Source organism: Melospiza melodia, chromosome 19 (assembly GCF_035770615.1).
Source record: "Melospiza melodia melodia isolate bMelMel2 chromosome 19, bMelMel2.pri, whole genome shotgun sequence".
Classification (NCBI taxonomy): domain Eukaryota; kingdom Metazoa; phylum Chordata; class Aves; order Passeriformes; family Passerellidae; genus Melospiza; species Melospiza melodia.
In genome coordinates, this window is record NC_086212.1 from 8918542 (window position 1) to 8940003 (window position 21462).

Genomic DNA, 21462 nt, shown 5'->3' on the forward strand with positions numbered 1-21462 from the left:
ATCTGACCCCCACCCATGGGACTGCTAGCATGAAACCCTGGCACAGACATGTTCAGACACACGTGTCCCCCCCAGAATGCCCCCCCGTTGCATGTCCCCACTGGGGACAGCAGGACAGCCCCACTCTCCCTATCACTTTCCCTGGCAGCTGCTTCCCGGTGGCTCAGGTTTCGTGGGGAGCACAGCTGAGGCCATCAGTTATTTATATTATATTATTTCCAGGGAGGAGGGACAGCCGGGGAAACGTCCATCACCCTCACCCTGTGCGCTGAGATTCCCCACGGGTGCCCCATGAGCAGGCAGGAGGTGCAGGCAGGCAGCCAGCACAGAAGGAAAACTGGCAGCACCACCCCCCGTGTTTTCCATTTTTTAATTATTCCCCACTGATGAGCATCTTCTGGAAGCGCCAACAGCGTCACGTGCTTTAATCAGCGTTAATTAGCGGGTGCCTCGGGACAGTGATGAGGGCAGGCAGCAGGAGCCCCCCCCCCGCTGCGTGCACAGCCGGTGTCAGTGCCAGCACCCAGCACCCAGCACCTCCCACCCCTCTAACCCACTGCCCCCTCCCCACCCACGACCCCCCAGCCCCTTCCTGCCAGTCCTGGGGCCCTGCCAGCCCCTGCCACTGCAGTGTCTGCTCCCAGCAGGGCCTTCCCCAACTGGGCCATTGGCCACCCCAGGTCCCCATGGAGGTCCCCAAGGGCACCTCCTGCTCTTCCTGTCCTCTCTAGAGCTGGAGAAGCCCAGCTCCATCCCGTGAGGAGCAGTGCCTGTCCTGCCATACATGGGGACAGTGGCTCGGGCCATGCTTGGAAGGGGACAGCCTGTGGCCCTCTGCATGGCTGTGTCTGGACAAAAGGGAAGGAGGAACCACCAGCCTCAATGCTCATCAGGATTCCTGTCCCATCCAGCTCCTCTAATCCTGCAGGAAAGTGGGATGGTGGGGGATTTACAATATCCAAAACCAGTGAAAAGGCAAAGCCCCCATCATGTCCGGGGTCCCTTTGAATGCACATGGTCCCAGGGGTTCTCAGAGCCCCTTCACTGGGGAGGGTCTTGGAGCCCTGTCCCCAAGATCAAACCCTGAGGCCCAGCAGAAATTCGTGGAGAGAAGCTGAGGTGAGATCAGGGGGTTTCCATATGCTGGAGCCCACTTTGGCAGGTCTGGCCTTGTCCCACTCCTGCAGCTCCTGCAGCTCCAGCTCCAGCTCCTTCACCCCTGCCCATGGCTCCTCCAGCATGGCCATGGTGACACCGCAGACTTCTGAAAAATGGGATAAACAAGAGTAAAAAATAAACTCATGGCAAAGGTTTCCTGCAGCAGCTGGGACATCTCAGCCCCAACCATCCCTTGTCCCGGACTTGTCTGTCAGTGTGGCACTGCCGTGGGCACGTCAGAAGCTGGAGGGTCGGATCATCATGCGGGTGCCCTTCAGGGAGTAGCTGGGCCCCTGGAAGTGGTGCCAGCGGATGCCGTTCAGCTTGCGGATGTTGTTCCGGGCCGGGTAGTAGATGCCATTGAGGTTGGAGAGGCCACAGGCATCAAACCACCATCCTGTGGGAAGGGACAAGGGCAGGGAGGTGGCACCGCAGGCTGGCACCCACGGGTGCTGCGCGGGGGCGTCCCCCTGCTCCACTCACCTCCCGAGAGCATCTGGGCACACTTGCACAGGCAGTTGTCATTGTCGGCATCACGGGTGCTGAACTGGGCGCCCTGCAGTGCCAGCCCACTCTGCTGCCCAGCTGTGCCACTGTAGTCCTGCAGTGACAGCCTGTGCCCATGGGACACAGCCACTGTCACTGCCGGCTGCCAGGGGGTCGCAGAGCCCAGCACTGCTCAGGGGCTGCCATGAGCTGGACACAGCACAGAGGGATGGGCAGAGATCCTGCAGTGCCAGCCTGGCCTCCTGTCCTTGGCCCCCGAGAGTGGGGTTGTGGAATGCTGGGGCAGAGAGGGCCCCCCAAGTCTCCTCCAGTCCTTATGCTGGGGGTCAGCTCGATGCATGCATGGCATGGATGGTGCAGGGCATGGATGGTGCAGGGCATGGATGGTGCAGGGCATGTCTGGGGGCTGCTTCCACCTCCAGCCCAGCAGTGAAGGCCCCCAGCTGCTTTCCACCCTCCTGCCCATGGCCAGGAGCACATGGTCATGGCAAGATAAGCATTAGGAGCACAGCATCTCTTTGTGGACATGGACAGCCTGGGGATGCCCAACACCCTGGGAATGCCTGGTGGCCACAGCTTTGTCACCTCCCTCAGTGCAAGTGCCCAAGTTGCTCCCACTGGGATGGCAAATCCCACAGCCTTGATGCAATTTTATACATTAAAAATCTACTTCTCAGAGGCCCAGGGAGAGATGAAATTGTCACAGCAGTGTGCCTGGCACCTGGCACCATAACTACACCAGGACAACCCAGTGAAGCCCCAGGTGATCCTGCACCTCCCACACCCAGCCCTGCCCCCTGGGCACTGCTGTCTGCAGGGCTTGGGGACAGTCAGAGATGGGCAGTGCTGGGTGGCCGTTCCCACAGGGTTTGGGGACAGTCAGAGATGGGCAGTGCTGGGTGCCCGTTCCTGCAGGGTTTGGGGACAGTCAGAGATGGGCAGTGCTGGGTGGCTGATCCCACAGGTTTGGGGACAGTCAGAGATGGGCAGTGCTGGGTGCCCGTTCCTGCAGGGTTTGGGGACAGTCAGAGATGGGCAGTGCTGGGTGGCTGATCCCACAGGTTTGGGGACAGTCAGAGATGGGCAGTGCTGGGTGGCTGATCCCACAGGTTTGGGGACAGTCAGAGATGGGCAGTGCTGGGTGGCTGATCCCACAGGTTTGGGGACAGTCAGAGATGGGCAGTGCTGGGTGGCTGATCCCACAGGTTTGGGGACAGTCAGAGATGGGCAGTGCTGGGTGGCTGTTCCACAGTGCCTCTCCCCTACCTGTAGAACTGCCGCTCGCTGCCCAGCTGGAATTTCCCGTAGTGGGCATACACCTGGCCGCCCTCCCAGTCCTGCAGCTCCACCCGCAGGGCGTAGGGCACCCGGCTGGTCAGCAGGTGCACGGCCTCATTCCCCAGCCAGTACTCCCCCGACGCGTCCCCAAAGCCCTGTGGAGCAGCGGGGTGGGTGAGTTCAGGGTGCCTGGGGTGCCCCCACGGTGTCCCCAATCCCCAGTTAGACACACACCTGCTTGTACTCCCTCCAGCTCCTCTGGAAGCTGAGGCTGCCATTGGCACGGAGCTGGATGATGGTCCAGCCCCCTCGATCCGTGTCCATGTCACAGAATGCCTGCAAGGGAGAGAGGGACAGCTGGGGGTGGCTTGGAGTGGGGTCCAGGTGCATCCCTGACAGGCTGGGCAGCTCAGTGTGGGTGCTCTGTGGGTGCTAGAGCTGCCTGAGGGGTTGACCAGGGCGTGCTGTGCCCAGTGCCTGGCTGAGGGGTCTCTCCTCCCTCCATGGCCGTGGGCAGGGGCTGGGGTCTGGTGCTTATAAAACTGCCTAAAATCAGTTTTCTGCCCTCATTTGGAAGGCTGTGCCAGCCCTGCTTTCATCCTGTGGGTGCTGCCTTCACCCCTGTGCAGCCCCCAATGCTGGAAGGGGATGGGGTGGGGAAAGTGCCCCAGGATGTGCCAAGCAACAGAGGGATTGGTGTGGGGCTGGTGTGCTGGGTGGGCAACACGCCAGGGTGCAGCAAGGGAGCCCTCTCTGGGCTGTGCTCACCTTTTTGGGCTCGCTGAGGTTGGCAATGTGCAGGGTGTAGATGCCACTGGCATGGATGCCCGCCCGGCGCACCTCGGCACAGTCCTGGAATTGCTGCTCCTGCCCAGGTGACGTGGCTGTGACGGGGGGCACAGTGAGAAGGCAGAAACCGTGACGGCCCTGCAGCCCTGACTGATTTTGCTGCTCTTCCCTTTCCCTTTGTGCTCACGGATTATTTTTTTATCTTCTGTGCCATCTCCTGAGGGCTGAGCAAGGCAGCTGTGCCAGCCTCACCCCTGGGGGTTTGCCATGGCTGGGAATGGCATCAGGCTATGGACCCAGCCCCTGGGGCTCCAAGCGGCTCCTCGGTTGTGACGAGTGGATCATTTTCTAGAGGAAGGTGCTCCTGCCCATGGCAGGGTGTTGGAATGAGATGAGCTTTAAGATCCCTTCCAAACCCAAACCATTCCACCACTGAGTGATTCTGTGATTTTGAGGTGAAGTCACTCAAGCTGAGCAGACCACAGGGGGCACCCTGGCTCGCTGCTGCGAGGACACGGAGCTTTCCCAGTGCCCCCGCTGTGCCCGCACACCCCGCTCACCTCTGCCCTGCGACACGAGGCGCACCAGGCTCTGGACGGACTGGAGGAGCTGGAGCTGCTGCCGCTGGAGCAGGCTGGTGTTGGCACTGGCAGCCAGCAGCGTCTTTTCCATCTCCTCGATGGCGCCGCTCTGCCGGCTCAGCAGCCGCTGCAGCTTCTCCTTCTCCGAGTGGGCCCCCGCCAGCTCCGCCTGCTGCTTCGTTTCCATCTCCAGCACCCGCCCCTCCAGGATGCTGGGAGTGGGATGCAGCGGTGATGGGGTGGCAGAGCGGTCCCGGGGTGTCTGCAGGGACCCGCTGCTGTCCCCATCCCCTGCTGCACCCCCTGAATTGCACCCTCACTTCTGGGACGTGCCCAGCCAGGGGAACCCAAAGCCCGGTGGCCGTGCTGGGGCTGTGCAACCCCCCAGCGACCACAGCCAGCACCTGGAGGGGTTCAAGCCCCTCAAAGTGCAGTGTGAGGTGGGAGAGACCAGCCTCCCTGTGGGGTCCAAGGGCTGTGGGGGTCCCTGAGCCGCCCCAGCCCCTACTTGTTTCTGTTCTGCAGCTTGTGGATCTCATTGGTCTGCAGCAGCAGCTGCTTCTCCAGCTTGGTGGTGGACAGGAAATTCTCCTGGAGCTGCATCTCGATGCGCCACGTCTGATTCAGCACCTGCCTCGGGAGCAGAGGGGACCCTTGGCAGCGGCACCAGGGCCACACCACACCCGAGGTGTCACCAGGCTGGCCAGTCTCGGGCACACAGCCCTGCACCACACCAGTGGTGCATTAAACCCTGGTCACCTCAGGGCATCGCTTTTATGTGCAGACAAACCGTGCCACCCACCACGTCTCATCGTGGCAGGGACATGGGGGCACACGAGCTGTACCTCTCAGGGTGGTGGGACATGGGGACACACAAACCATACCTCTCAGGGTGGTGGGACATGGGGACACACAAACCATACCTCTCAGGGTGGTGGGACATGGGGACACACAAACCATACCTCTCAGGGTGGCAGGGACATGGGGGCACATGTGCTGTACCTCTCAAGGTGGTGGGACATGGTGACACACGTGCTGTACCTCTCAAAGTGGCGGGGACATGGGGACACACAAACCATAGCTCTCAGGGTGGTGGGACATGGGGACACACAAACCATAGCTCTCAGGGTGGCGGGGACATGGGGACACACATGCTGTACCTCTCAGGGTGGTGGGGACATGGGGACACACAAACCATACCTCTCAGGGTGGTGGGACATGGGGACACACGTGCTGTACCTCTCAGGGTGGCAGGGACATGGGGACACACAAACCATACCTCTCAGGGTGGTGGGACATGGGGACACACATGCCATACCTCTCAGGGTGGCGGGGACATGGGGACACACATGCCATACCTCTCAGGGTGGTGGGGACATGGGGACACACAAACCATACCTCTCAGGGTGGTGGGACATGGGGACACACGTGCTGTACCTCTCAGGGTGGCGGGGACATGGGGACACACGTGCTGTACCTCTCAGGGTGGTGGGACATGGGGACACACATGCTGTACCTCTCAGGGTGGCAGGACATGGTGACACCCGAGCCGTACCTGTGCCTCCACGTCGGTGAGCTTGCGGCTCTGCTCGGCGCTGCGGTTCAGGAGGGAGCTGCCCATCTCCAGCATGGCCGCCGTCTGGTTCTGCACCGCCGCCTGCTGCAGCTCGGCCACCTCCGGCTTCATGCTGCTCTGGATGTAGCTCTCCAGCTGTGCAGGGAAGGGAGGGTGCAGGGGTCATTTGGGCACCTCTTTGGGTTCTGTCTCAGCGTCCCAGCTGAGCCTGGCACCGCTGGGCACAGCCCTCAGGCACAGCCCTGTGTCTCCACAAGGCTTGACCCACCTCGGGGCCCTTGGAACCTTATCAGAGGACAGAGCGAGCTGAGCTGCTGCAGGGGAGGCTCCTCAGGCACCGGCTGCCAAGATTCCTGGGCTGTGGTACCAGCTGGAGCCTGGCATGGGCTTCTGTGTGCCCAGGTGTGCTGGCTAGCGGGGCCTGATGCCCAGCCAGGGTTGCCTGTGCCAAGCAGCCGGGCAGGGAGTGGCTGGCACTGCCATCAGCACCAGCTGCCAGCCCCAACCACTGGGATACAGAGGGCGAGGGGACACGGTCAGCCAGGGAAGGTCAGTGTCCGGCACCCCGTGCTGCCCCACGGCGTGTGAGCGCTCGGGGCTGGGAAGGAGCTGCGGCTTCGAACACGGCTCGGACACAGCTGAGATGACGCTTCCGCTTTCCCAGCCCGCGGGGGAGCCGCCTTTCCCAAAGGCTTTGCTATTTCTGGCAGCCCCGCCATGAGGTTCCCATTGAGCCCCTCCCCAGGGCGATGGCCTCGCTGGGGGCACGGTCCCTCGGCGGGGCCGCGGGCAGCGGAAGGGGCCGCCCACGCTGGGAAAGCAGCCCCGGAGAGCAGGGGGGACCGGGGCTGCCCCGCTCCCTGCATCCCGCAGATCCTGCTCCCTGCCTGAGCTCCCCGCGGTGCAGGCAGAGCCCCTCTTCCCCCGGCATCTTGTGGGGCTGAGGAGCAGAATCAGCAGTGTTGGGATGCTGCTCTATCCCCCTGCATCTTGTGGGGTTGTGGAGCAGAATCAGCACGGTTGGGATGCTGCTCTATCCCCCTGCATCTTGTGGGGTTGTGGAGCAGAATCAGCAGTGTTGGGATGCTGCTCTATCCCCCTGCATCTTGTGGGGTTGTGGAGCAGAATCAGCACGGTTGGGATGCTGCTCTATCCCCCTGCATCTTGTGGGGTTGAGGAGCAGAATCAGCACGGTTGGGATGCTGCTCTATCCCCCTGCATCTTGTGGGGTTGAGGAGCAGAATCAGCACGGTTGGGATGCTGCTCTATCCCCCTGCATCTTGTGGGGTTGAGGAGCAGAATCAGCAGGGCTGGGATGCTGCTCTATCCCCCTGCATCTTGTGGGGTTGAGGAGCAGAATCAGCAGGGCTGGGATGCTGCTCTCTGGGCAGTGTGGAAAGCAGGCAGGGGTGCTGGGATGTTCTGCAGCATGGTGGGAATGCAGTGCTGCTGGGATGTTTGGCATGGTGGCAGGCAGGCAGCAGTGCTGGGATGTTTGGCACCATGGAATACCAGGCAGGCAGCAGTGCTGGGATGTTTGGCACCATGGAACACCAGGCAAGCAGGCAGCAGTGTTGGGATGCTCAGCGTGGGAGTGGGGCCGGCAGTGGGCCAGGGCACAGGGCTCTGCACTTGTCTGGCATGATGAAATCTCACTGCTCCCTCCTCCTCCTCCACACCAGGCAGTGGCAAAACCATCACCCCACGCTGAGCATCCGTGTGGGGCAGGAGGGTCTTGGGGCAGGAAGGTCCCAGGGCTGACCATCCCAGCCCTGCCTGCACCCGTTTCCCTGGGGATTTTCCCTCGCAGGAACGTGCTCTCAGGGAGGAAGCAGGGAAAGGTCGGGAAGCCGCGTCTGGAAAACATTTCCCCGAGCTGAGGGATTGCTGGAGAGTTTCCCTTTAACCACGTCGTTAATCTTGTTGCTTCACAGGGCTTGGGGAGGCCTTTTCTCCCTCTCAATCTTGCTTCTTTTTTTTTTTTTTTTTTTTTTTTTTTCTTTTTTTTTTTTTTTTTTTTTTAAATAAACATATCTGTGAGCTGAGGGCAGAACATACCCAGAGAAAAGGTCAAGCTGGCATGGGGAAGCTGAGAGCCCTGGAGATGGAGCCCTGGATCCTGGCCCCAGCAGCTCCCTGGGAGCTGGAGTGGGGCACAGTGTCTCCAGGCATGTCTGGCATAGGGGACACAAGTGGGGCAGTCTCTGAGCCAAGGACAGGGAATCTGGGAACCCCCCTCCTTCATCTCATGGGTGCTGCTGTGAGCTGGGCTCTCCTGGCCTCAGACTCATTTCTGCACCATAAGGGCAGAGGTGCTGTGGGAAAAGCTGTGGTGCTGTTTTGGCCACCCCAGGAGGAAACTCAGCCACTCTCTGTGCCCATGCTGGGATCCCACTGCCCACAGCTGGATCATCCTGTGCTGCCTTCTTGCAGCCACATCCCTCCCCTGTGCCCCAGTTCCTATCCTGCCCCGGCATTTCTAAACATTTCACAAGCACCAGCTCAGGAATCCTCAAGTCACAGGTGGGTGGAAAACCCCTCACCTGCTCCCCACACTGCTGCACACATCCCAGGGTGAGCAGCACCAGCCCCTCAGGCACTTTAGAGCTGCCAAAATGCCCCCACCCTACTGGAGACCCCATCCCACCCCGAGTTCCCCCCTAGACCCAGCGGCACCATCAAGTGTTTGTGTTTGAACTAAAATTAATTCCTCCTGAGACACAAGTGTCCTTGTGTGCTGGGTCCTGGCCATGTCCCCACCACGGGGTGCGTAGTGGGGAGGGTGGGCCAGCCCCAGTGCCATGGATGGGGCTCCTGAGGGAGGCCCAGGAGATGCCTGAGGGGACCTGGAGAACCTCTTGGGTACCAGGAGATCTCCCAATTTCTCAGCACCCTGCAGGGCTCCCCATGCCAGGGCAGAGCAGGCAGGGATGCAACGTTGTTTACGAGCTGTCCCTGAACCCAGTGCCTCTTTTGAGCCCTCGTTTGTTTGTTCAGGACTGGAGTCTGACCAAAACAAGCGTTCTTGGGCAGCTCTGCTGAAATTTGGGAAGCTAAGGAACAACAGCAAAAAACAGAGCTGCAAACTGCCTCTAAAAGGAGAGAGCCATGCTGTGGGATGGGATGGGATGGGATGGGATGGGATGGGATGGGATGGGATGGGATGGGATGGGATGGGATGGGATGGGATGGATAGAAAAGGATGGGGACAGGGAAGGAATGGGGTACTGGCTGCCCAGTGCTCCACTGCTCTGTGCTCCTTGGGGCTGTGGTGAGGGACATTGCTGCCCACAGCTGTCCAGATGTGCAGTCCCACTTTGCCTGTGGCTGTCTGCTCTGGACAGGGCCATGTGCAGCTGTGGTGGGACCCTGATCCCCTGCCTTGCTTGGCCATAGAAAAGCTGCCCTCATCCCGAGAGGGCACAAGGACCCCAGGGCACAGGGACCCCAGAGCACAGGGACCCCAGGGCACAGGGACCCCAGGGCTCGTGTGCACCCAGCAGACCCAGCAGGTTCCACAGTGACAGAGATTCGGTGCCACCAGCCAGGTTGTCACTGGCCCTGCTGACCCCTCTGCAGCACTCTGGGCTGGCTTCCAGCAGAGCCACGGTTCAGCGTTTTCCCAGCTCTTGAGGAATTTGTTCTCTAGGATGGCTGAGGGGACGAGGGAGAACGTCCTGCACGTCCCCACTGCCTGCACTGTCCCGCACAGCCAGGGTGGCTCCCCAAGCAGTGTGGCTGGCACAGGCCATCCCCGGGACCCCCACTCAGTGTGTTGGCCCCATCCTGATCCCTGAGTGCTGCATGGGGACATCACCCAGGAAATGGGACTGCAGAGGCACACAGGTCCCATCGCAGCCTGGTGGCACAGCACAGGACAGGCATGTGGCTCTGCTGGGTCAGTGACAGCTGGGGACAAGCTGCTTCCCCTCTTATCAGTGCAGGTACCCAGTGTTCCTGGCACGGGCTGTGGGGCTCAGGGCCCCCGGGGATGTGTCCCTTGGGATGAGCTATTCCTGGGTCTGACGCAGGCAGCCACACTCAGCTGGTGGGGGCTCCAGGAAGGAAATGCTGCTTCCTGCCTCAGGCACTGGGGACGGGGTGAGCCAGTGGGGGCTGGGGGTGGCAACCCTGTGGGTACACAGCCCCTCTGGGGTGGCACCCCACTGCTCCCACACAAAGTCTCACCAAGTGCTGGGAGCTTCTGCAAAGCCTGTAGGAGGGAAAACGATGAAGCTGGAGAGATTTTGGTGGCCCCTGCACTTGGGACCCTCTCCCTGCCACTGGCCAAAGCCCTTCCCAGTCTGCTCGCCCAGAACGTGGAATGCTGATCCCTGAGGGATGCTTGGCACAGCTAACCCAGCCAGGACCATGAGGAGCCCTATGGCAAGGATGGACAGGGAATACAGCCTCAATGCGGGGGGGGAGTGCTCTGGGTGAGTGACCTGCAGCTCCTTCAGAACCCACAGCAAGCATCCCCTCCGTGCTGCTCCAGCTGCACACCTGCCGAGAAAAGCTGACCTGGATGCTCAGGTGGGCACAGGCCCCAGTGCCCAAGCTGTGCCCCAGGGATGCTGCACGAGCGGGCGCTGCACACACATCCCTGCCCACACCGCCCCTCTGCTTGTCCCCCCGCACCCCCATCCTGCCCCGTACCTTCAGCAGCCACTGCGTGCTGTTCTCCAGGATCCTCTCCAGGTGCCGCAGGCGCTGCGCAGCCCCGGCGGTGCCGGCGGGCGAGTCGCGCTGGAGCAGCCCGCTGGCGGCCCCGGGGGCGGCGGGGCACGGCGGGGGCTCGGCCTCGGGCAGCACGAAGGTGTAGCTGCAGTGGCCGTGCTGCACGCGGTGGTAGCGCCGGCGGCCGCCGCCCTCCAGAGCCCGGCGCTGCGCTCCGGCCGCGCACAGAGCCGTGGTGGCACAGGTCAGCGCCACCAGGCCGAGGCTGAGCGCCCGCATGGCCCTCACGGAGGTCCCCCCGGGCCCGGGTGACACGGCCGGGGATGCTCGCTCCGTGCCGGGTGGGTCAGTGGGCGCTGGCCGCCGCCTCCGACCGCGGCGATTTCGGCATTTCCTCCCTCTGAGCCAGCGCTGGCCGCCCCGGCCTTTTATCGGCAGCCCTCGCAGGGGGAGAGGGGAGGGAAAAAAAAAAAAAAAAAAAAAAAGAAAAAGAAAAACAAAGGAAAAAATCTGTTTAAAAACAATACTTCTATCTTTTTTCTTTCCTCTGGGTCCACTGCGGGGAGATCAAGTTTCACACGTGATCTATAAATGTCTCTCTCACACACACACACATATACACACACACTCAGTCGCACACGCAGCCCCGTCCCTCCCCCGGGCGTTCTCTGCACAACTCATCGCACGTCCCGGGGTGGATGGATGGATGGATGGATGGATGGATGGATGGATGGATGGATGGATGGATGGATGGATGGATGGATGGACAGCGCCAGGGCAGCACCGAGCGCTCCCAGCCCCGGCCCTGCACCCCGCGAGTGCCCCCGATCACCAACCCCGGCACCCCATCCCAGGCTCCCTCCCGAGCCCCGGCTATTTATAATGCCAGCGGGAGCCAGGCCTGCATTTCGCTGCTCTGGCCGTGGGATGAGCCCGTGGGGACCAGGAGGAGGGAGGGCTGTCCCAGGCAGGGCTTGGCAGGACACAGACACAGCCGGACTGTGCACGGGGCTCGGCGTGCCCCATCCCGGCCGGGTCTGTCGGAGGCTGATGACCCCAACCACAACTGGGGGCCACCACCTCTGGCAGCCCAGGGACTGGGAGGGGATCTAGGCTGTGTCCCCAGGAGGAGACAATCCCGGTGGTGGGAACAGGCTGCCAAGGGGATGTCCAAGCATCTTAGCAGAAGGGGATTTTCTCCAACACCCAGAAAAAAACCCCCTGGTGGTTCCCAATCCTGTGGAATGGCAGTCCCAGTGTCACACTTGCCGCTTCCCCCACAGCTGGCTCAGTCAATGTGCAATGCTCATTAAAAACTTGAACTCAAATTTTTCCCCAGTACCCCAGTGCTGGGGGGCCAGGGCAGGGTGTCCCCCCACAGGGACCCGAGCTGCAGAGCTGTGGAATACGGGATTGCATCGTGGCCAGCATCCCCAGCCCCCGGGGGCAGCAACTCGTGGGAACGGGGAAAACGGGGACGCAGGAGAGATGCCGGGGGTTTAATCCATTTATTGTCATGAAGCGATCGGAGGCGATGCTCCGGCAGCTTTGTGCCGGCCCCGGGGCTGGCTCGGTGCTGACACCCAGCGCTCCCGTGCTGAAGGGTCTGAGCAGCCCCCGCAGCCCCGACACCCCCGGCCAGCCCCGGCCTCCCCCCGCTCCCGCTCAGGACGGGGACGGCGAGTTCGCACCCCGGCAATCCCCAATGGCAGAGCTGCCTGCGGCTGGACAGCGATTGGAGCACTCACACGGTACATATCCCGACAGAGCCCTCTGTGCCTGGGACACACACAGCGTGACAGCGACGGATAGACTGCGCTCAGCACCCCACGGTCACGCCCTGGTGATGGCAGGGAGGGGGCTCAGCACCCCACGGTGATGGCTGGGAGGGGGCTCAGCACCCCACGGTCACGCCCTGCTGATGGCTGGGAGGGATTTGCAGAGCTGCTTCCAGCACATCCCAGTCTGGGGACTGCACTCACACTGTGCCTCTCCCTGTCTGAATACAGACACGGTCCCCCCAAATTTCTGTGCCCACATCCAGCTGGGAGAGAAGCTCTTTGAGCCTCTCTGTGAGCCTGAGGATGGCAGGATTTGGCCCTTGAGGGTGCTGGGTGCTGGGATGGCATGGTCCCAAGAAGGGTTGTCAGTCTGGAGGTCCAGCTGCCCTCGGAGCCCCAGGAGAGCAGGATTTGTCCCTTGGTTGTGCCAGTGGGGACACTGAGCACCAGGCTGGGCTGCTGTGAGCAATGGCACAATCCCCAGTGGGGCCCCAACCCAGGAGTGCTGCTGCTTCCCATGCTGCTGCTTCCCATGCCTGTGGCTGAGGATGGGGGACACTATCCAGCACCTGGAGCAGCTCAGTGCTGCACTGTGCCCCCCAGCACTCCCATAAAATCAGGGCCCCGTGGAGCCAGGGCATCTCCCAGCCCTGGGGAACACTACCCAGCCAGGCAACAGCTTCATTAGCAGGGTCCAACCCCAGTCTAACCCCATCCCACCCGTCTGGAGGAAGGGATGGAGCAGGCTAGGGCAGAGGGAAGACCAGAGGAATAAAGGAGCCACCCCCTCCCCAAGCCCTAGGGCTTTGCTTTGGACATTGCAAATTAGATTTTCTGAAAAGGAAATGTTTTACAGGCCATAAATTGTCTCGAAAGAAAAGGGGGATGGGGGGGGCAGAGAAAATTATGCAATTTTTTTTCCTTTTTTTTTCTGTGGATGGAAAACCAGGGGTGATGTGGCTGCAGCACCGTGGCAGGAGTTGGCTGGGAGCTCCTGCCATGGTGCCCCAGCTCCCGTGCTGGTGCCCGCTAGGTGCCCGTGTGCCTCTCTGTCTTCGGCTTCTTCTGTCGCTTTTTGCCTTTATTTTTGGGTTCGGTTTTCTCTGTAACAGAAAAAGGAGAAGAAAAGGAGCACTCGCTTGTTGGCCAGGCAACATGATCTGACCTGAACCTCATCCATGGGATGCTGATCCCATATCCTCCCTCAAGGTGTTAGTGCTGCACCCAGGTTCTGATTTTGGGGACTCCAGAGCCCCCTCCCAGGCATGAAACAGCAGTGTGGGTCTGTGTGTGCTGATGGCATGGGCACAGGGACACTGGCGTGTTGTCCCCACATCTGCCATGGCTGGACTCTCACTCCTGGTACCCCCAAATCCCCAGGAATGGGCTGGGGCAGCTCAGCCCAAGTGGAAGCTGCCTGGAGAAAGCCCTGCTCCTCCCTGAGCAAGGACTGTGGGTGCTGGAGAGGGGCAGTGGCTGCACCCACACCCCACAGCCATGGCACAGCTGTGCCCAGCTCTGCCCTGATGGGGAACCTGCCCTCCACCACGGGACCCAGTCACCCCTGGGGGGGTTTGGGCATGCTGGGGAGCAAGGTGGCTTTGGGGTGCATCCTTGCACAGCTGCTAATTCTCTCTCTGTGTGGATGCCCTCCATGTGTGGATGGTCCCCATCCCAGTGGCGCAACCAGGTGGAGCCTGGCTGCATCCCAGGTCAACCCTGTGCCAGCTTTCCAGGGTCAGGCTGTTGGGGCACAAACCTTTGCTCACCCCAAGAAGCTGCCACACACCCTCCAGCTGGCTGAGACACCAAAAAACCAGGGATTCGGGATAAAACCTGCTCTGCCATGGGCCCCATGGATCAGAATGGTTGCCCCAAAAACTGGGCAGCTTTGTGGGTCCTTGCCCCCTGCTCCCACTCCAGCTCAGTGTTGTGAGGGGCACAAGGGACCACGACTGTCCCTGGTGCTGCTTGTGCCAGCCCTGCTGTCCCCATCCCTTCTGAGGGCTCCAGTTCTTGTCCTGGCTGGCTCTGAAGCCCTGTTTCTCAGCTCTGATCTCCAGACAGCTGCCACCCACAAAGGAGAGGGCACGGCACGCACGCCAAGCGTCTGGAGAGCGGGACAGACACCCAAGGCAGATTTACAGCAGCGCGAGGGGTTTGTGCCACGGCCAAGCGCGGCGGCTTTTCCCTTCCAGCCGCCTGGATGGCTCAGAAGTGGTGGCACAAATCTCTCATCACACGGTCGGGTTCGGCCGCCTGCCCTGGCTCGCCTGGGCTGGGGGTGCCTCAGATGCATCAAGTGAACTCCTCGTCCTCCTCCAGCATCTGGATCCCATAACCCAGCACTTGGCCAGGCGGGCAGGAGCCTGGGAGCGAGGGCAGAGACTGCAAACAGCCTGCTCAGGAGAGGGGGGACATGGAGGGGCTGCTCCCTCCTGACGGGGTTGCCTGGGGGGCACTCATGGGATTCCTTCTGCTGGGCAGGGCACAGGCCTGTCTCTGAAGCTGATCCCAGACAGCAGCCTCAACACTAGAGTCCTGCCAGTTCCTGGCCCACTACTGTAGCCCCACGGCTTCCAGCTTGCAGGAGCACAGGCAGAGGCAGAAGGCCAAGCATTTTTCTGAGGTGCCAGTGCCTTCCCAGTAACTTCACAAGACGAGGTGTCCCTGAAAGACAGGCACAGCAGTTCCTGCCAGTGGGATGCACTCTGTGCCAGGCAGGGCAGGGCGCGGGCATGGTGCTCCAGGACACAGTGCTCCGGAGCAGCCTGTCCTCCCACACTAAATTTTTTGCATCAAACTGTCACCAGCTCTGCGGGTCTGGAGCTGCCACACACCAGCAGGGAGGAGAACATCCTCAAAATCGAAGCCACCTGGCACCCCAAAGACGTGAGCTGAGACCTGGGTGGGGAAGGGAATCAGCTCCTCTGCACTGTCAGCAGGAAAATATTACTTATGATTGATGCTGCTGGGATGAAACCTCTCTCCTGGCTCTGTGGCCCTCGCCCAGCACGCACGTCCTCTGCTGCTGTCCCCCCTTCTTGATCCTTTTTCTCTCCCCCCCCAGTGCTGTCCTCCCTGATCCCGCCACGCTGGCGGTGCCGGCCAGCTCCTCCCAGGGCTCAGCGATCCCGCAGCTCGGAACCGCAACCCCGGCTGGCTCAGATCTGCTGCCAGGCACTTCACTTCGGTATCTCATGCATCCCCTTTCTGCCAGTTATTAAGTGGAGATTTATTAGGGTAGCTCCAGTCCAGGCGCCTGCATCCAAAAATGACATCAGCCCCGTCCTGGTTCCCAGCGCCAGCCCTGCACCCGTGCACGCACCGCCCGGACAGACCCTGCAGCCCGTCTGGTGTGGGAAAGGTGGGGGGATCCCTGAGCCAGGGAGCCCCCAGCCTGGCAATGAGGTGGGGGAAGTGCAGGAGCATGAGTGAACATCTGGCCAGATGAGCCATGGAGGGGCACTGTGCCCTGGGGTGTCTCCCAAATCTTTGGCCATCAGAAATCCCCTGGGTGATGCCCTCCTGCTCCACGAGCGTTCCAGGTTTTAGGGAGCTCAGAGGTTTTTGCAGGAACCTCCCCTGTGTGTCTCAGCCCTCCTTACCCACAGCTGCAGTACAGAACGCCTCCCTTCACGTCGTGGCAGGATGGGAGCTGGAGCTTGGCAGCCTCATCCCGCCACGGCGGTTCGTGCCAGTGCCCAGCCCAGCCCAGTCCAGCATGGAAGGGGACAATGGCTCGTCCCAGGCAGTCCCGGGGACTGCCAGGTGGGAGCAGCCAGCCCTAGGGCTGCTCAGCACATGTGCCTGAGATGACGGCTTTACCCAGAGTTTCAGAATGCTTGGGAGATGACAGCATGGTTCGCCGGCCACGGCCAGACCCCTGCTGCCACCGTCCTCCTGCAGCGCCCTCGCTTTGGAGGGACGCGGAGCTGTCCCCAGCCCCGGCGGCGCGGTGCTCACCTCCGGGGCAGTGCTTCTTCATGCGGCACCTCCTGGTCTCCAGCAGCGCGGGGCAGGCGGTCCCCTCCTCCCGGGCAGCCTCGGGCACCTCCCGCACCCGCGTCTCCACTCCCCACTTGCAGCCGCAGGTGCGGCTCTCGTGGGTGCAGGCGCTCCACTCGCTCCACGGGCCCGGCTCGCACGTCTCTGCAGGGACAGGCACGGCAGGGATGGATCGGTGACCCCTCGGAGCCCGGCACATCCCCGGGCACGGCGGGCAAGGCTGCTTACCTTGGCACTCGCGGGTGCCGGGCTGTGCCGCGGTGCCGGGGGGACACTGCCGGAAGCACTGGCCCTTGTACAGGTAAAACTTGTCCTTGCACTTCATGCAGAAGTCTCTGCTGAAGCAGCTCTCGCAGCTGGGCGACCTGCACTCTGCCGGGAGGGACGGCGGTCAGCGGGACCGCCCGGGGCACCCCGGCACCCACCGGGTACCCCAAAGCTGCGGGCTCCGGGCTGCGGCTCTGGGCGAGGGAAAAGGGGACGAACCCCCCAACCCGGACCCCCTGGATCCAGCGGCACCAGGAATGCCGTGGGAAACGAAGCCACTGCCCTTCCCGCGGCACTGGGACCCGCAGGGTGCCGAGGGGAGCAGGGGAGCCCCGGCTGGATCGGGACGTACTTGTGCATCTGTTGACCTCCAGACCCCGCACACCGAAGTAGCCCGGGGGACAGGTGTGGACGCACATCCCGTACTGGCGGATGCCGTCCCTCCAGATGAGCAGGAAGAGGCGGTGGTGGCAGGTGATGCAGCCATTGTCCTCAGAGCACAGGACGCAGCCCGTGCAGTTCTCCAGCAGGCCAGCACTCGCTGCGGGGACAAACGGAGGAGAGGGGCTGTGACACAGGCGCTGAGGGGGGCCCCAGACCCGTGGCCTCTCTCTGACACACCAGGGGTGTGTCCTGTCTCCCTGCAAATGCCACCCCACCTCTCTCTGCTCCTCAAATCCCCACCTCTGTCCACGCTGCAGCCAAGGGACACATGGAACCATCGCTCCCAGCTGGGCCAGCACTGATGGCCTCCAGCACTCCAAGATCCAGACTGAGGGTTTGCCCGTGCCCAGCACTGCCCATGGGTGACAGCCTGAGCCATACCCCAAGCCAGCCTTGCCCGTCCCGTGGGAAGTGGAACAACCACTGGGTCAGCGGGTAGAAACATGATCTGACCTGGATTAATCAGTTGATGCCTCTTGAGTGTCAGAGGACAAAGGGCATTTTGGATGCACTCAAGAGGAGCTGAGAAAAGAATCTGTATGTTTGCTCAAGAGGCTCTGCTGCCTCCCTGGCTGCCTGTGCTGCACTCCCAGGCTGTGGGAGGGTGACTGACCCCAGCGTGGGTGACCTCTGTTCCCAGGGACAAGGACAGGGTGCCAACATCCACCAGGCCTCAGAGACACCGCCAGCTGCTCCTGCTCTCTTTTTCTGACAGAAAAGCCACGAAAGGGAGCACTGAACTCCTGCATGCAGGCATCCAACACCTTCACCATGCCCCTCTGCTGGGAGCTGTTTGCTTGGCTCTGGCACCACAGCCTGAGTAGCAGTGACGGTGCCAGAAGCCCTGGTACAGCATGCTTGGGACCTGGGCTCTACAGAACCACAGAACCACAGAATGGTTTGGGTTGGAAGAGACCTTCATGACCATCTCAAGCCCCCTGCCATGGGCAGGGACCCCTTCCACTACACAAGGTTGCTACAAACCCGAGCCACCTGCCGGGTGCTGCCCAGCACAGACAGAGACTCAGCCCTGGGAGCACTGCCTGGCACTGGTCCCTCTGACCCCAGAAGCTGCACCAGACGGGTCCCACAGCTGTGGGGCTGGGGCAGAGGTGCTGGGAGGCCGGGGGAATGCTGGCAGAGGATTCTGTCAGACGATGATGGTGGGCAATGCCTCACAGCCCCTGTGCTGGTCCCTGGCACGAGCCAGTCCACGGTGCTGTGGTGCCATCAGCTGTCCCCAAGCTGGCTCATGCCAGTCCCTTCTCTGGGACACCCTGTCTGGATGGTAGCACTGCCAGGAGCCCTCATTAGAGCTGCATCTGCTGGGAGCACTAACGAAGCACCTTGGATCCATTAAGTTGTTATGGTCTCCGTTACATATTTACCAAACGCTGACAACATTTGTGTTCCTGGCTGCAGCTGGAGTGGCTTCCCTGGAGACCCGTGGATTTACGAGCCTCTTTCCCTTCCCTAATTCTTTTTGATATTTAGGGGGTTTTTGCTGCTCTCCTTCCACCTCCAGCCAGGCCAAAGAAGGTGGGGAGCCCTGGATGGGCTCCGGGATCTCCTTCCTCTCACTGGCTTTGGAAATACTCCCATGGTATGGAGCTGGGAGAAGTGGGCGATCCTCCTCCACTCCACAGTGCTGCTGGCATGGCACACACGTCTCTGCCACCAAGGGTGACACTGGGAGCCAGCACAGAGAACACCAGAATGTGGCTCACTCCAAAACCATGGGCTTGGGGATTTGGAACAAGAGGGGCTCATCTCCTCCTGTGCAGAGGTGATGGCAGAGGGCAGGGCTGAGCTGGGATGGGCACTGGGCATGGGGCACAGTGGGTACCTGAGTTTGCTGGGCATGGGTGTGACATCCCCCATCTCTGCCCACCCTGTGCCCAGTCCTGCTGGGAACCACGAGTCCCTGGGGCACTGGACTGCCCAGACCAGAGCTCCCAGTGGCAGTAGGGAGGCTGTGGGGTGTTCCAGCATCTTTCGTGGCTCCTGGACCCTGTGCTGGCTTTTCTGTGCAGGTTATCCCAGGGTATATAACATGTCTGGGGTGTGAAGCCTCATCCAGACCCCCAGGCTGCCAAGACCTGAGGCCTTTGGAGCATTGTGCTGCCCAGCATCAAGCAGTGGTAGCTGGAGCCCCTCGTGGTGCTTGGCTGTTTCCCATCAGGGGTGTTTTGGCCCCCAGCCTGGCCACCCACATCATCACCCACACCTACTGCCTCCGCGTGCCTTTAACATGGAACAACTTCAAGGGAAGTTGGTCCTGGCAGGTCCTGCCCCTACCCTGGCACATGTTGGCCCCAAAACCAAGGCATTCCTGGAACAGAGCTGAGAACCAGCCCTGGACCCACTGCACACAGCCAGCTGGCACTGCCTGGCACTGCCCGGTGAGGGGACATGAGCCAGTGCCCAATGGAGGGGGCACATGCCTTGGCACAGCCCCAGCACACCCTGCCCTTGCCCAGGCACTGAGCAGGGGCTCAGCTGGTGCCTCTTCCTGGGGAAAGGATGGGGCAGGGGACAGGGGACAGGCAGTGCCTGCCGTGCCTCTGAGCATCCCTCCAGGGGGTTTTACTCCTAAGGCACTTAGTGTGCCATGCAGAGAAATGAATTATCAGGAAATCAGCCCATTTTGCACTATCCCCACTGTGTCTGGCTCTGCTGGGGTTTGCAGAGCTGGTCCCAGTGCCAGCCAGTGTCCCTTGTCCCCAAAGGCAGGGCTGGCACCGGGCAGGCAGGGCTATGGGGCTGCGCTCTGCATCTTCCTGCCCTGCCAAGCCAGCGCCGTGCCACGCACCCAGCGGGGAGCACAGACGTCCCCAAAGGGCTCAAGGTGAAGGGTTGGGGGCAGGCTGGCGGCTGGCACCTCCAGCCCTGGTTCACAGCTCCTTCCTGGCAGGACAGGCAGCCCTGTGTCCCAAAGCCACCCCGCAGGAGCCGAGCGCGCTGCGCACACCGTACCTTGCTTCTTCCACCGGTTCTGCGTGAGCATTTCCATGGAGCTGATGAATAACAGCAACATGAATATTATCCACTGCATCTGGGCAGGAGTGGTGTCGGACAGGGGAGGAATCAAATCATCCAAGCGGCTGGAGGGCTCGGCTCCTGCCAGAGCCGGTGAGGGTGCTGGGAGGGCGAGGAGCGGCTCCGGGCTCACACCATCCCAACCCGAGCTTCGGACACACAGCCACGCTCCAGGGCAGCTTCAGCCGGCGACAGTGGGACAGGCTGGGGCTGTCAGGCCCGGGGAGTGCTCATGGTGACGGGGAAGTGCTGGCTGCTCCAGGGAGCTCTGCCTTTATAGTCAGTGTCAGCCCCCTCTCCTCACCCTCCCTTTCAAAATAATAATAATCCTAAAAAAAAAAAAAAAAAAAAAAAAAGTAAAAAATCCCCCAGCAGCAACAAAGCGACTGGCAAACGCCCTGGCTGGATCCCCCCGGAGCGCTCCAGCCACCACCTCGGCTGGGAACCGTCCCGCCGTCCCGCCGCGGTCCGACTGTCCCGCTGCCATCCCAGCGCCGGGGTCACAGCGGAGCCCCCTGCGATTTTGGGGGGGTGGAGCCACGAGGGTGACGCTGCCTGTGCCGGCCCCCCCTGCTCAGCCCCCCCAGCTCATCCCCCCAGCTCAGCTCCCCCCGGATCAGCCCCCCAACTCATCCCCCAGCTCAGTCCCTCCGGCTTAGCACCCCGCTCCGAGCCCCCCAGTTCAGCCCCCCAGCTCATCCCCATGGCTCAGCCCCCCAACCAGCCCCCTGGCTCAGCCCCCCCGACTCATCCCCCCAGCTCAGTCCCCCGGCTCAGCCCCCGCTCCGAGCCCCCGCGGGGCTGCGGGGCCAGTGCCACCCCCGGGCAGGGCTGAGCCCCCCGGTGCCCGGGAGCCCTGGTTGGTCTCCGGCAGCTCCGGCGGCGGCCGCGGCTCTGCCCCGGCTGTGCCCAGGATCGCAGCTGACTCTGATTTTCCGAGCGCTTCTTAACTCACCTCCCTCCGAGCTGCGGGAGCGAAGCTGAGCCGAGCCGAGCTGTGCCAAGCTGTTCCAAGCCAAGACGGGCTCACTGCGCTGTTTTGGGCTCCCATGTGGCTGTCCACACCCCTTGTTGCAGGCTGTGCTCCCCAAAACCCACCCTAGGGGCTGTGCTTGAAGTGGGGTGCAGGACAGGAGGGGGACACCTCACTGGCCAGGTACCCAGGTGACCCTACAAGCACAGGTCCCCATTGTGGGAGCCCCACATGCTCGTCCCATCATCCCAACCCTGTGCCAGGAGCTGCACCCTGGAACAGCCTGGGGACCTCCCAGCCAGGGCTCCAAGGCCACCGGCCACCAGTGACAGCCCCAGGGACAGCACATTCACTCCTGTCATCACCACGTGCAAACCAGCACAT

At 61.9% G+C, this 21462-nt stretch overlaps 2 protein-coding genes across 3 annotated transcripts; both read right to left on the bottom strand.

The window, feature by feature from the left end:
* Positions 1–970: 970 nt before the first annotated feature.
* Positions 971–10845, bottom strand: ANGPT4 (angiopoietin 4). 2 transcript variants are annotated; one of them, XM_063172400.1, is made up of 10 exons: positions 10546–10845; positions 5869–6024; positions 4822–4943; positions 4293–4525; positions 3712–3827; positions 3178–3279; positions 2932–3098; positions 1642–1772; positions 1363–1555; positions 971–1264 (listed from the first exon to the last, which is right to left on the bottom strand). In XM_063172400.1, exons 1-9 carry the CDS (start codon positions 10843–10845, stop codon positions 1395–1397), a joined length of 1488 nt encoding a protein of 495 aa, XP_063028470.1. In that variant the 3' UTR covers positions 971–1264; positions 1363–1394. The 2 variants fall into 2 exon arrangements, with proteins under 2 accessions (XP_063028470.1, XP_063028469.1); XM_063172399.1 differs by having other exon boundaries at positions 971–1555.
* Positions 10846–12234: 1389 nt separating this feature from the next.
* Positions 12235–20606, bottom strand: RSPO4 (R-spondin 4). Its single transcript, XM_063172401.1, has 5 exons — positions 20043–20606; positions 16975–17163; positions 16584–16727; positions 16314–16499; positions 12235–13450 (listed from the first exon to the last, which is right to left on the bottom strand). Exons 1-5 carry the CDS (start codon positions 20119–20121, stop codon positions 13377–13379), a joined length of 672 nt encoding a protein of 223 aa, XP_063028471.1. The 5' UTR covers positions 20122–20606; the 3' UTR covers positions 12235–13376.
* Between the last annotated feature and the right edge of the window lie 856 nt (positions 20607–21462).